Source organism: Tachysurus vachellii, chromosome 15 (assembly GCF_030014155.1).
Source record: "Tachysurus vachellii isolate PV-2020 chromosome 15, HZAU_Pvac_v1, whole genome shotgun sequence".
Taxonomy (NCBI): domain Eukaryota; kingdom Metazoa; phylum Chordata; class Actinopteri; order Siluriformes; family Bagridae; genus Tachysurus; species Tachysurus vachellii.
In genome coordinates, this window is record NC_083474.1 from 11,001,705 (window position 1) to 11,016,738 (window position 15,034).

At 36.1% G+C, this 15,034-nt stretch overlaps 1 protein-coding gene across 1 annotated transcript; it reads left to right on the forward strand.

Annotated features, from left to right (window-relative positions):
* The first annotated feature begins 1,981 nt into the window (after nucleotides 1–1,981).
* On the forward strand, nucleotides 1,982–9,407 carry slc13a5b (solute carrier family 13 member 5b). The gene is made up of 12 exons (XM_060888128.1): nucleotides 1,982–2,105; nucleotides 3,832–3,960; nucleotides 4,056–4,192; nucleotides 4,323–4,534; nucleotides 4,681–4,858; nucleotides 4,999–5,121; nucleotides 5,222–5,434; nucleotides 5,575–5,681; nucleotides 5,786–5,877; nucleotides 6,213–6,374; nucleotides 8,388–8,525; nucleotides 8,801–9,407. The coding sequence occupies exons 1-12, from the start codon at nucleotides 2,004–2,006 to the stop codon at nucleotides 8,924–8,926; spliced, it is 1,719 nt and encodes a 572-aa protein (XP_060744111.1). The 5' UTR covers nucleotides 1,982–2,003; the 3' UTR covers nucleotides 8,927–9,407.
* The last annotated feature ends 5,627 nt before the right edge of the window (nucleotides 9,408–15,034 follow it).

A 15,034-nucleotide genomic window follows, 5' to 3' on the forward strand; every position in this document is an offset into this window, starting at 1 on the left:
CTATAATGTTTTCTATTTTATTAGGCAATTTATAATATTAGATTACAGGCTCAATATCTAACATTTAACAATGGCATACTAAAAATTAGCTAAACATACAGTATTTAATAAAATGTTGTAGTTAATTAATATTTTTTTGTTACAGATGAAATATCATAAGTGGTTGTTGTGCTACTGAAATGTCTACATCATTGAGCTTGGGCTGTGACATTTTTCATGTTTGATCAGGTTTTTGTAGTAATTATATTTTATATGGTGCAAAATACAACAGTATTACAGTTTTCCCCTATTATCAACACATGGTTTATTAAACAATAATTTGTCTTTATTTAAAAAATAAAGAGTCACTTTTTTCAAGCATCTCACATTTATTGCCATTATAAAACTGCAGCCTATTTACCCAGTTCTGCCTCATGACAATCCATCACCAGTGTCACACCCAAGCATTTTGTTCCCTCTGTTTGTTTCCACGAGGTCAAAATCTTCCTCTATGTCACTTTAATTCATCTTGTGTCTTTGTTAGTGACCTGATCTAGCTTTAGGCTTACTGTTGTGTGTCGCTCCAGATCCACTCTGTGTGTCAGACCATGTCTCTACCTGTTTCAGTGATCTCTGCTTTTCTACTCACTCAGTATTTACATATATATCTGCCCTTGTTCCTGTCTTTGTTTCATATTATACGCTCAATAAATCCCTGCTCTTTACTCTGGCTCCATCACCAGTCTGATTCCTTCAACCTCCATGGGTTCATATTCTCTCATCCTTGACATGGCAGTGCCACCTGGTGTTTCAACACAGACACTAGGTCTGTCTTTGGTAAACCATAGACCAGTAGGTTCCCCTGATGTCTGCTGTCCTGAGTATTGATTTGAACATGATGATCTTGACTGCCTTTTACCTGACCACTAAATAATGAACAACATAGATTTTGGAATCTCAGCTTTGTAACACAAGATGTGATTTTTTTTTTACTCTGTGTAAAGGTGTCTGACAAAAGGCATAGATGAAATGTAAGATATTATAGCAAATAGGCTTTATGTAGAAAGAAAACAACAATATTTTGAGAAGAAAACGACCTGAAACGACGAACTTTTTTAAAGACCTGACACCCTTTGTTAGTCTGTTGTGAGGATGACCAAAGATCTTGTAATGGAATATAAGGATGGAGAGTCATGGAAGAGAGAAAAAGGTAGAGCAACAGAACAAACCTGGAGATGGAGGAAAGTAGTTTAAGAGATGATTGAAGCCCACAGGACGGACAACGCAAAGTAAACAGCTCAGAGCAATGTCACCTTTATACCACAAGGGGGTGCTGTAATGTAACTAAAAGTTCTTTAACTCTACTGACAAGCATGCTGGTGTGCTGTGGTCCAATTACTGTAGATTACACTGTGATCTCCTGTTGATCTTATACATTATGTGATACATTTTGTAACATCTCTCTAGGGACTGCAGGTGGAAATTAGCATTTTTTTTGCTATAACCTGGCACATGACATCTCTTCTTTCTTAGACTAATGTTCTCTGTGCATTGCCCCTGATTAAGTATAAATAAACTCGTTCATTCATTCATTCATTCATTCATTCATTCATTCATTCATTATGTGAATATATGTTATAGACAGAATAATTTGCATGAGAATTTATTTATTTGTTTGTTTGTTTGTTTGTTTATTTAAATAGGCATATGCCCAGGATTACAGTCATATGCTGGGGGAGTGTTTACTGCGTCTTTGAATACTCCCCCCCTTTCCTCTCTCTCTCTCTCTCTCTCTCTCTCTCTCTCTCTCTCTCTCTCTCTCTCTCTCTCTCTCTCTCTCTCTCTCTCTCTCTCCCCCCCTCTCTCCCTCTCTCTCACTTTTTCTCTCTCTTTCCCTCCCCCCTCCCTCCCTCCCTCCCTCCCTCCCCTCTCTCCATCTCTCTCCCTCTCCCTCTCTCTCTAAGTTTAAAAAGTCTGACAGTGTGCTAATTCTTTACCCAAGATCTCTCTTCATTCATTTGGAGATGTCACCCATCCTCAAATCTATCTGGACCTTAAAGAATGGCATACTTCTTTTCTTTACGCCTCTAATTCTGCTTCCTCTTCCACTGTATGTGGGTACAAGGGTACGTCAACTTCACCTTCATTTACCTTTATTTACGTATGTTTATATTAGTCATCTGACAACATTGTGTAGCATCATTGGGGATCAAGACGATCCAATAAGCTATAACAACTTCTTTTGACCTTTTTATTTGCTGAGTGAGTTTCAGTTGCATCTATGTGTTGTGGGACCAAATGCATGTCACGTGTCTCTGACTACTACTTATCATTAATTTTATTATTATTAGTAGTAGTATTTAATGCAACACTGAACATTGCTTATCACAATGCATAAACAGTTGATTTGCCCTTCTATTTCCTCATATGGCTTAACTGTAGAGGTCTAGAAATGCATCAAGCTACAGATTACTTAATATCTCTAATTCTTTCATTCTTTTGTAAAACCATGTTTCCATTTTTTTAAGATTGAAACAAGCTTCTGTTAAATTTTTTTATATAGTTAAATCAATGAATTGTAGATTATTGTATTTGTAAAAAATGCTAGAAATATAATTCCCCTATGATTGTTGAATGGCTCTTTTTGAAAGTATTAAATGCTTTAATAGCGTTTGAAAACGACCCTATAAAAGTCTACTTGAACTTATATACATGGATGAGGGCCCTTGTCTGCCTTTGTTTAAGTAATACACAAATTCTAAAGAATCATCATTCTTTATAGCCACCTACCTTCACAAATTGTGTTGAACAACTGCTGACTATAATCAAGTTGAGTTATCAGTCCCATGTAAAATAGAAATGGTCATTTCGATGTAAAAATGATGAGGATGCTATAAAGCAAGGAAGCATCATTTCTGTTTCTAAAGATTGTTGGTCCTAAAAATTCAACCCTGTGTGTTATAGGAAATTTTTATAGGAAAGGTTCTTAAACCTTTTGCAGCCAAAGTTTTTTAACTATTAACTGTAACATACATTCTATGGACTCTTGCCATCACAAATTCTGTAAAATTCTGTTTTATTTAGAAACATTCTATGAATCAAACATACATGGTCTTAATTAGTATTTTTATTATAGGTTTACTTAGTGGATTACTGAGGTTCAGAGTAAGCATCCAGTCTAACAAGCTAGTAACTATAAGAAATCAGTAATAAATAGAATAATGTATATTTATGTATGCTTGTGTGGAGATTTTAACAAAAGAAAACTTTAGGGAACCCTGAACTGCCTCACATAAGCAGAGGAAGTTGTGACATAGGGAGGAGATTATTATATGACTCTGTACTGGAGTGCTTTGAACAATTATGCTTCCTAAACAAGATTTTTTTTTCATTACGATCAGTTATTTATTAGTTTTTTAGAAGCCATAACGAATGTTTGTAAATCCCTATGCCCTGAGCAGAATGTTTGATGACATATCAGAAAAGTGCAGAATCCGAACTACACACTGAAGTGTTATTGTTGTAGTCCCTCCTTTTAACATGTAATAACTAGGCTGTTAGCTCTATAGCATGGCATTCCACACTACTGTATTAGAAGTAGAGCCTGAATGACAGTTGTGTCTATATGATCCAGGACCTTTTCTTCTTTCACCACTTCCTGGATCATCTCTCACATCTCTACCTCATGTTTTACCTCAAGTGTCAGTTGTAAGGTTCTACATGAAACCTCAAGATATACTAAAGAACTGTTAAGAGTTGTAGTTGAACTTTTTATCTCGTCTTGAACGTCTTTGCAGAACTACTTGTTTAAGATCATTTGAGTGTGTGGTCTGATGATCCTGTGCATTCCAGGAGGCCAGCTGTGCTTACGTGATATCACTGATGGCAGTGTACTGGTGCACAGAAGCTCTCCCTCTGGCTGTGACTTCTCTGCTGCCTGCTCTCCTCTTTCCTCTGTTCGGCATCATGAAGTCAAAACAGGTATCTCCATGTTTAAGGGCTCCATATTTAGGCTATAAATTTTTCTGCACACCATTTGGTGAATTATGGGTTTTTATTCACCTGTCATTCCTCAGGTGTGCATTCAATATCTAAAGGACACTAATATGTTGTTTGTGAGTGGCCTAATGGTGGCTGTAGCTGTCGAGCACTGGAACCTACACAAGCGCATTGCTCTCCGAGTGCTGCTCCTCGTAGGAGTGCGTCCAGCACTGTAAGTGACCACTAATTAAAATAGAAGAAGTGTAGTTTCTCTTCCACATAGTCATCTTAAGAAGCTGCCAACTTTTATTTGAACTGCCAACTTTCTTTGTTTTTCTTTGTTCCTCTGTGTTTGAATACAGTTTAATGCTTGGGTTCATGGGTGTTACAGCCTTCCTCTCCATGTGGATCAGTAACACCGCCACCACAGCAATGATGGTCCCCATAGTGCAGGCAGTCCTGGAGCAACTGAACAACCAGGAAATTGAAACAGTCCCACTGAACTCCAGCGTGGAGCCCAACCAGGCATCAGACACACAAAACAATGAGCTGGTTAAACAAAAAGAAGGGCAAGGTCAGATATGTGACCGGTGTTATATATTTCATAGACGATAGGGATCATATAACACCAGTTTTAGCCCTATCTAATAGAATGGCTTTCAAATGTTTTGTATTTTAATGTGTGAGATTATTTGTTTGTCGTGATTATTTTCTTCTCAGCAGTGGTGTTAAGTGGTCTGAACATGTCAACTGAAGTTACCAGGCATCAGCAGGCATCAGAGAAAAAAAAGATATGTAAAGGCATGACATTGTGCGTGTGCTATGCTGCCAGCATTGGGGGAACAGCCACCCTGACAGGCACAGGCCCCAACCTGGTACTCAAGGGACAGATGAATCAGTGGGTGTTACAACTAAGTAGTGATGATAACCTCATTTTTTAAACAATTTGATAACAGACTTTACTATTCTGTTATTTGCTCCTTTCTTTCTTTTTTATTTTATTATGATACTAAGTGATGTCTCCTCGTTCTCCCTTAGACTGTTCCCACAAAATGGTGATGTCATCAATTTTGCATCCTGGTTTGGCTTTGCATTTCCAAACATGATCCTGATGCTAGCATTAGCCTGGCTGTGGCTGCAGTTTCTTTTCATGGGGTTCAAGTAAGTGTTAAACAAAACAAGTGTAAAAAAAAAAAAATCCTTGCTTGACCAGTACAACCTGAGTCCCACTCTTTGTTTCTTCTTGCTCTCCTTTCACTAGCTTTAGGAAGACATGGGGTTGCAAGGCAATGAAGACAGAGAAAGAGATTGCGGCGTATAATGTAATCCGAGAGCAGCACCGGCTGCTGGGTCCCATGACATATGGAGAGTTCAGTGTGTTGGCTCTTTTTATTCTACTTGTTATCCTGTGGTTCACCAGAGATCCTGGATTTGTGGCCGGCTGGGCCACACACACGTTCAACTCAGAAGCTGAGTATGGGTTGCATTGTGTTTGCAAAGCTTTCATTTACTTTGTTGAATTTTCAATAAATCATAATTGTGGTTTTTGGATATGACAAGGATTAAACAGAATACTGAATATAGAATAATTTCTCATTGTTACTATAACATCAGGTATGTGACAGATGCCACGGTGGCAGTTCTCATCGCTGTGCTTCTTTTCATTCTGCCATCAACACCGCCGACCCTTTGTTGCTGGCCACCTGCTAGTCCTGGTCCAGGTAGGAGACACCTTACTACACCAAAAATAATGAATTATGAAGTGATGTGAATTTCACTGACTCATAGTATTGGATTTGCTTGTCTCTGGGTATCCCAATGTCAGCTCTGCTTACATGGAAGGTAGTTCAGAGGAAAATGCCCTGGAACATAGTTTTGCTCCTTGGGGGAGGATTCGCACTGGCCAAAGGGAGTGAGGTAATATGTAACCGTATACCATTTTCTCCTTCTGCCTAATGTGTACCTTTGCATTCTGCTTTCTAATGAAGGACTCCATATAGTACATTAAAGAGTTTTATAGTTTGTCTCTCTGGACGGTCTTAATGCTTATTTGTAGAATAAAATCTGACTTTCCTTTTAGAAATTTTTCCAACAATTTCCTCAAGATCCTTTGATAAACCCTTTTTCAAAAAAATGTAGATCGGTGTAAAATATTGTAGATGTATAATTAAGGGGTGGGCAAAAATTTTGAATAACTTGCTCTCAAAGTGTAAGAGGCCATTATCTTTATTTTTAAATATATTTTGCTCCAGGAATCAGGTCTATCCAGATGGATGGGGAATCAGTTGACACCTCTGCATAGTATTCCTCCTTGGGCTATAGCTGTTGTCCTATGTCTGTTGATATCCACTTTCACTGAGTGCACCAGCAATGTGGCAACAGCTACCCTCTTCCTCCCGGTTCTGGCCTCCATGGTAAGGACAAAATGAAATAAAGTCATGATTAAACAGACTCTATTCTGCAGTTTACTGTAGTAGCAGCAGCAGCAGTAGTAGTAGTGAGTGTACACTCTATGTGGGTGAGTTCCAGCACAGAAAGTATTAAAGTACTACCCTGGCCCAGATCCACAACACCCAATTGTCCATTCATTTTTCACTGAATTATTTCAGTCCCTTTTAGAGGACCCATTCACCAGTCAGCCAAGTTCTCAAGCAGCCCAATTCAGCTGCCTATCTGTGCTCACAGGCAAATTGTCCTATCTCCTTCCCCAAACTGTGCTACTCTGCTGTTCTTTAGTTAACTTACCAAGCTCTACAATGAGACTTGGCTGCAAATGGACCAGGCAGGAGTGACATTCAAGGCACATAAACGAATAGAGGGATAAAGGGGAGTACAAAAGGAGTTCAAAATTGAGAGTTAATGAGGTCCAAGTGTATTTACATGTACTATTTCTACATGCTCTACATATTCATTTGTAAAAATGCTTGAGAAGAGATTAATTTTAGTACCACAGACAGTTGAATATTGATATAATATATAATATATTTTCAAGTACATGGATATTTAATTAAATAAGTTACAAATGCATAAATACAGTAAATTTGTACACTCAAGATTACTACTGATTAGAGTTTATGTATTAGATGTATTCAATGTGAAGATTATTACGGTGGCCGAGAAGTGCAAAACAAATTAACAAATCCGTAAACAAATTAACAAATCTGGAAACACATTAACAAATCCGAAAACAAATTAACAAATCCGAAAACAAATTAACAAATCCAAAAACAAATTAACAAATCTGAAAACACATTAACAAATCTGAAAACACATTAACAAATCCGAAAACACAACGAAAATTCAGACAACCCGGAAGAGGTTGGTATAGTTTGTGACAAGACACCTGTCACTCAAGGTATACATGAAGTTCAACAGTCTGCCGCAGGGAAAAGTTTGAATGGATGGATGGAATGGATTACTGTGGATTAATTCTGTTATTTTCTTATATTTAAACGGAGAACTTTACACATTACACATAAGATTCCATACCTCTATATCTTGAGTGACAGGTGTCTTGTCCAATGATCGGTAAGTTTCCACTCAAAAACGATACCTACTGTACCGTTTTCAGGTTGTCTGACTTGTCGTTTCGGATTTGTTAATGTGTTTTCGGATTTGTTAATTTGTTTTCGGATTTGTTAATTTGTTTTCGGATTTGTTAATTTGTTTTGCACTTCTCGGCCACCGTAGAAGATGATATCGAGACATTTACAGATATGTTTGTTGAATTGTTCTTTCCTTATTTCTGTATTGTTTATTCAATACAATACTAAGTACTAATATAAGACATAACAATTTTGGGAATGTTCCTGTGTAATATTCTTCTTATTTAGGGCTGGAAGAACTGGAATAAATCTGCTGAATGTCATGAATGTAGTTAATCTATAAAGAGAGCTTTTTTGGTTCTGTAAATAGAAAAAACATTTTGAAAAACAAATGTATTTACAGTGGTAAAAAATGATGCAAGAATTATATAAAGAAATGTCTGACATGCCTTGAATTGTTTTTCCTACTTGTAGTGTCTTGCCTTAATTAAGGTCATTCCTGTTTAATCATATTTAAGCATATGGTCTTACCTGTGACAGTCATGTTCATTTTGCAAGCACATACAAAAAGCCTCAACCTCCTTCCTTCTTTTACACTCAAAAAAGATCTAAGCCATGTCTCAAAAGCTTAAATTACTATGCGTCAGGTGTTATGTTATGGTTTGCTCCCCAAGTGCAATAGTTCTAAGGAGCGGCTGCTTTCTTGCAGACATGAGTCAGTCTCGAATGTATCATCCTTAAGAATCCCAGCTTATTTACACACACTAAATAATGGCTCGCTGCACAGAAACCCGCCACTTAAATTAGTGATCTAAATTAAAGAATTATAGTAACGGGTTAACCGAATGTAGTGAATTTAATGTTTCATTTTTTGCTTTTTAGTCACACTCCATTGGAATGAACCCCTTGTATGTCATGGTGCCCTGCACACTCAGTGCTTCTTTTGCCTTCATGTTACCCGTGGCAACACCTCCCAATGCCATTGTATTCTCCTATGGCTACCTCAAGGTTTCGGACATGGTGAGGCTTCTCTCTTTTGCTCATGAAAGCTATAGTCTTTGATTGGATAGTAATTTGTCCACTTTTTATTTAGGTTAACCGATCACGAATTCTTCATTGCATTTGATCTATTATTAAAATCTATTAACACAGTATATAATAACTAGAACTACATACAGTATGACCTTGCCTTTGACCATTATACATTTAATCTTAGGTCACATAAGCTCTACTGTCATGGTGTTGGGTTTATTCTTGTTTTCATCTAATCATTTGGTGGTTTTTATCTATTCAAGGCAAAAGCTGGCATAATGATGAACATTATAGGGATCTTCTGCATCACACTGGCCATCAACACCTGGGGAAAGGCAATGTTCCATTTGGACTCGTTTCCTTCATGGGCCAACAGCACAGGCTTGTGAAAGCCATGAGAGATGCAAGTAAAGAGACAAAGCAAACAATTCAAAGCCCAAATATGGGCTTTTCATCTTCCATCTGTAATGGGCTAGCCATGTGTTTTGTTTTGGGGGTTTTTCTACAGCTCCTATTATTAACACAAACAGCCTGATTCAGTAAGTTGCAATTGTTGCAAATGTTTTCATCTACATGGAATTGTATATTACAGAAATTAACTTCCAAGTCATTGATGCCAGGGTTTGATTAGTGTTTCTATAAATATAATGCATATTTAAGGTAACTATGGATTACATTTGAAAAGAAAACAGTCATTAAATCTCAGTCTATGTGTCACCAGGGAAGTGCAATTATAATTATGAGTCTTGTGTTTACTAAGTTGAGTTTTTTATTTTGACTAAGATTCATATGCCAGCATTTGTTGTAGAAATTATCATCTCTGTCAATTTTGGATTAATATTATTATATATTATTAGTCATATTTATTAATACTCAAACATAGTTTATATTTAGTACAATTCAATATCATATTGTTAAGAAGGATTTACTGCTTGGATCATAATAAGAAATCCCAATGAGGACACTTTCTCTTGTCAGTTTAAATGAACCCTATGCTCATTATTGCCATCAACATATTTTCCTTAGCAGCCTAACAAATACGGACATCATGGCTTATGACATTCCAGCAGTATGTGTGTTTGTTTTTAAAAACATTGTGCGCTATTTTTATGTACTGTATGAAATTTTTTTTACATGTAATTATTTACCCTAAGGTTTCAGGTTGGGACCTGTTTCAACAGGGTCAGTGTGAGTGTTTAAAGAAATTTAAATTTAAATATGATTTTAAGTTTTGTAAGTTTTTGTGAAGTTTAAGATTATTTATTACTTAAATGTCAAAATAATCATACAATTTAGTCAGTCTTAATAGAAAAAAAATCACTAGTTTCACTAGTATAAAAATTGATTTTTGATTAGCACTTTAAAGGGAAACATGAACTTCAATTTCTGTTGCAAGATCTTTAATAAAAAACGTTTATTACATTTCTCGTTTTATATTTTTTCCCAAATTACCTGACGTTTTCTTATCTGTTCCATTTTGTTATATTTTACCATGTGTACTAACTCAAAATAATTTACATTTTAATAAAAAAAATTTATACTATAGTTACAGAGAGATGGATAAAGACAAATATAAGCCATATTTTATTGAATTGTAATAAGCATCTTAATCAGTTATAGAAAGTGAAGAAATATATTCTATGATCTCTAACATGAAAGTAGAACCCAGACTATACTGCACATCTAACCACTTGTTAACTGCTTATTCTTCAAGCATTATGTAACTTTGTGGTGCAGACCTTCAGACTTTTTACATTACATTACTTCAAACGGATCCTAATGTAACTCAAATTTAAAGTTTGGTCAAGCTCACACTGCCATCATGGCACAGGACAAAAGTGACCATAGCACATCAGTGGCCAAGAACATCAACAAAGTGGAAAGTACACTGTGATCTATAATTACTTCTTACCCATTTACAGTATTTAATGTGGAGCCAGTCATGCTCTTTAATTAAATGTGTATTTTTCTTTAACTGTGGTACAGTAATATAGAGATGAGGTATGGTGGATGTATACCTTACATATGTTTTTCAACCAAATATTTTCACAGGTAGGTTTTAAAAAAGAACAGGACAAAACAATCTCCAGGAATGTTTTTTGAGAAAAAGGTTTTGAGATAGGTAAAGGCAAAAACTAAACAAAACACATTAAAAACCAGATATACAATAGTCATTGAATAAAATGTCAAAAATGTCACTGCTCACGATTTAAAGTGAGAGTTTCAAAGACTTGAAGATCGGGCCTTTTATAGGATTGTGTATGTGGGTGAACAGGTCAAAAGACCAGAAACTTAACTGAGGATCATGGGATGTGTTTCAGTGGAGACAATGGAGCCAGCAACACTGTGAGAAGATATAACTTATTTATCTCAAATATTTGAATTGAGCCAAAAATGTTAAAGGACCTATCTAGATTTTGGTGGGTTATGGACAAAGCTCATTTTTTTAGGTCCTTTAATATTTTGGGTGTTGGCAAGTTTACTGAATGCCCCTTAGCTTATCCATTAACACAATGCAACACTAGGAACATAAACTAGTTAAAGGAACACTTGGAAATTGAACTAGTTAAAGGAACACTAGGAACTTGCTAAAGGCAGTCTTCTTTCATGGCCCTTACAATCTGACAATTCTGAGATCAAGGCTAGTGAAGACACAAGTTGATTTAAGGTGGTCCATTTCAAATATAGGCTCAATAAATCTTCAGAAATGTAATACTCTATAGTTCTGTTCTTTTGATGATGACATGCGATAAACAAAAAATCAGTCTTAGGGACAATACAAGGTTTGTGCAAGTGCTGTGGTTTTGCTAAAGACATTGTTGTAGCCAGAATTTCTTGGGATTGTTTGATGTTGGGGATGTTCTACTTTTAGTCAAAATAAATGCAAATAGTGATTTTTTTTCACTTTATGTATTATTTCTATCATTGTGGTGATCATGTAGGGTTGTGGGTAGTAGCTATGGTAGTTTCAAAAATATGGTACTTGGTTGATGATATCACAAGTAAAGGTATATTTTTGAGATGAAGTACACTTGTCTCCAAACAAACTGTCATCATCTTTGGTAGAAAAAGATTTCTGTCAGACCCAAGAAGGTTTGGATGAAGTTTTATTGAACAGATCACCTAATCGAGGATGGGTTCCCTTCTGAGTCTGGTTCCTCTCAAGGTTTCTTCCTCATATCATCTCAGGGAGATTTTCCTCACCACTGTCACCTCCAGCTTGCTCATTAGGTATAGATGTTAAAGATATATATAGTATTATACATTTAAATGAATATTTTTAAATTCATTTTAAACTTTAAATGTATGTATTTATTTTTATACTTATTTTTGTTTCTATACATCTGTAAAGCTGCTTTGAGGCAGTGTGAATTTTTAAAAGTGCAATACAAACAAACTGAATTGAATTGAAAAGATCTGGGCAGACAAATTAATCAAGCAAAGCTGTGATCTGAAAGACTGTTGCAGTGTCTGACTTAAAGGATTGAGAATTATTAAATTGTAGCTTTATAGTACAATCAAAACAAATATACTGTCTTCAACTATAACAAATTCAATGATACATATAAATACTAATCTCAGCAATATGGATATTAGTTCTAGTGGGAAAATGTTGGTTCAAAAATTTGATGTGTATTTCAAACTGTGTCAAAATATGTCTCATAACCAGAATATACTCAAATAGATGCTAAGCTCAAAAGACACATCAGACATTTTATTAGCTGTTGTTGATTTGATTTTTTTTTAAAGGCTTAAGTAAACAAATCCAACCTCTGTTTGTCAAATATGTCACCACAGTAATTATATCAGATGACATCATGGGCATAGACATAGCAGAGGCAGTTAAATAATAACAGCTCCTACAAAAACCTGGTTTCACAACCATTATAATCTCCTTCTATGTGGTCACACATGCTACCTGTACACCAACAAGACCTTTAGTCAGGAAAGGTTGAAGCGATTTGAGAATCAGATCAAATTAACACTGAGAGCAGGGCGACACAAAGGTAGGCACTCTTCTTGATCCACAGTGAGGGTCTACAGTGAAATATACACCATTAGCTTTAACATGGAGAGGCAGACTGGCGTGACTGTAAAAAAGTCAATGCCCTGCCTTTGACCACAAAATCTCATTTTACTATTGAGGCAATTAAGAGGTCAGACGCCTAACGAATAAGCAGTTAACAAGCAGTTGGATGTGCAGTGCCACTCTGAACACTATGATCATGAGTCTGGGAACATGGGCAGATATAATTACAGTGCCTTTCTCTCATTTACTGTTTTTCAAACACCCATTCATTATCCAGCTGAAACAAGAACATGTATGGTGTGTACCCGTTAGGCCTATTTATACATGAAAGTCTGTTTCTAAACTAAAGTAAGCAAGGAATTTACTTTGCTGAGGTGGCATGACAAGGGGTCATTTCAATCATGAACTCTTAGCAAGATATCAACCTGCTTCATCATTCAAAATTAAGTAAATGTTACAAAATTATTGGAACCATTGTTCACTCAATCATTGCTGTGTATGTGATATTTACATTAAGAGATTTTTCCCCCATTATATGTAATCCCATTAAACCAACAACCTACTATCTAAAGCAATATATTGTATATCTGTTTTCTGAGTCGTCATTACATTGAATTATAATAGGAATAATTCTTGGCTAGAAACGTGTTCTCAGATATATATTTTTGTACAAAGGTTTGTTCTGCCTATGTCTGACAACAGCCTATTTTCACCAAATCTGTATTATTCCTCTGACCATGATTTGGTTAAAAACAGTACTTTTGCAATTCAAAATATATTTAAAAATTACAACTATGATGAAAGGCTGACACCAAAAGTTTATTCACAATAAATGTATCTTCACACAAAATCATTATAGTATTTTCCTCTTGGAAAAATAACATGTTTATAAATGTGTTTATCATTAGGCTATGACTGTCAGAGCTGATGAAAATGAATCAATACCTTCTGGCCAATAAGATTTAAGAATTCAACGGCACTGTGGTGTGCAACATACTATTTAATTTTGTGAAGTGCATCAGGATTGGACCAGACAGCAGGATACATATGCAAGTTAAAATAAACTTTGAGGTTTTTTGTTTATACCATGGTAAAACAAAGCCTAAGACAAACAAGAAGGTAACAGTCTCCAAAACAACAAACCGGGCAGGATGTAAGTACAAATTGGTGAAAAACCAAAGGAAAGTCATGCACAACAAATACAAATTAGAACATGAGTAAAAATGACTTAGCAGTGCCAGCAGGGAATGCATATAAATTGAGCAGTATTTATATATTCACATGTCTAATGAGTTAAAGTTGAACTTGTTGAGAATGCCAATGAGTTTGAGCAATTTGTGTTGGCAGAGACTTGGGAAGTGGGCATGGTTTCAAACTAGGGAACAGGGGAAATGAGCTAAGAGCTAAAAGAAGGGTGTTTGAGATGAGAAGGATATGGAGGCAATAAATATAGACTTATATCATGATTATGTAAAGGTATAAAAATCATGAACTTTAAGACTGTGAAAATATAATTCATCTTATGAATTAAATAAACCTTTATGGAGGTGTCTTTTTCCTTTTAATCATGTTTTTAGACTCAAAGACCCCACTGCTGCTGTCCCACAGGGAGCATCCTGACTAGGTGCATTACTTTATGCAGTTACACGCAGTTACTCAACAGAAAGTCATGAATTCAAGCAGAACTCATCAAAGAGGATATCTACTGATCGTGGTACGAATAAAGCATACAAAATCACCTCAGACCTCAGTCACCCAACACACTATCTATTGTCTCTTGTCTACTGTGTATTGTCTGAATTGCTATCTGGAAAACATTTTCAGAGCATCCCATCACTAAGAGGTTGTCTAAAGAAGGCCTGCATCTGCATCATAAATATCACCAAATCAATTGACAAACTGTTCATTTGTTTCCCCCCTTCTCCTCCCTCTGCCACTTGATACTTTAGACTTGACACTTTACACAATGTACAACAGTGTATGTGCTGTATTTTTCCCCATTAAGTTGCAGTATACACTGGTCTACTTTAATGGGAACACTTGCACACCAACTTATTGAAGCAGTTATCCAGTCAACCAATCATGTGGTATCAGCATAGTGCATAAAATCAGGTCAAGAGCTTGAGTTAACATCAGCGAGACTGTGACTTTATCTGTAGGACGAAATGCAGTGTTAATGAGACATACCAGAGGAGAATAACCAGACTGATTTGAGGTGCAAGAAAATGTATAGCTTATGCTGACAAGAAGTCTATAACAAAGAATCTGATTCTATCATAGGTATAAGACCATTAAAACTGTACAGTTTAGCTTTTCCTGTTTTTAATTGTTCAGTTTGGGTGAGTCTGTGCCCATGATAGCCTCAGATTTTTGTTCTTGGCTGACAAGACTGGAACGTGACCCGGTCACTGTGGTGCCCCATTTTCTCCACTTGTTGATGAACTTCACAATGTACCATGGTACATCC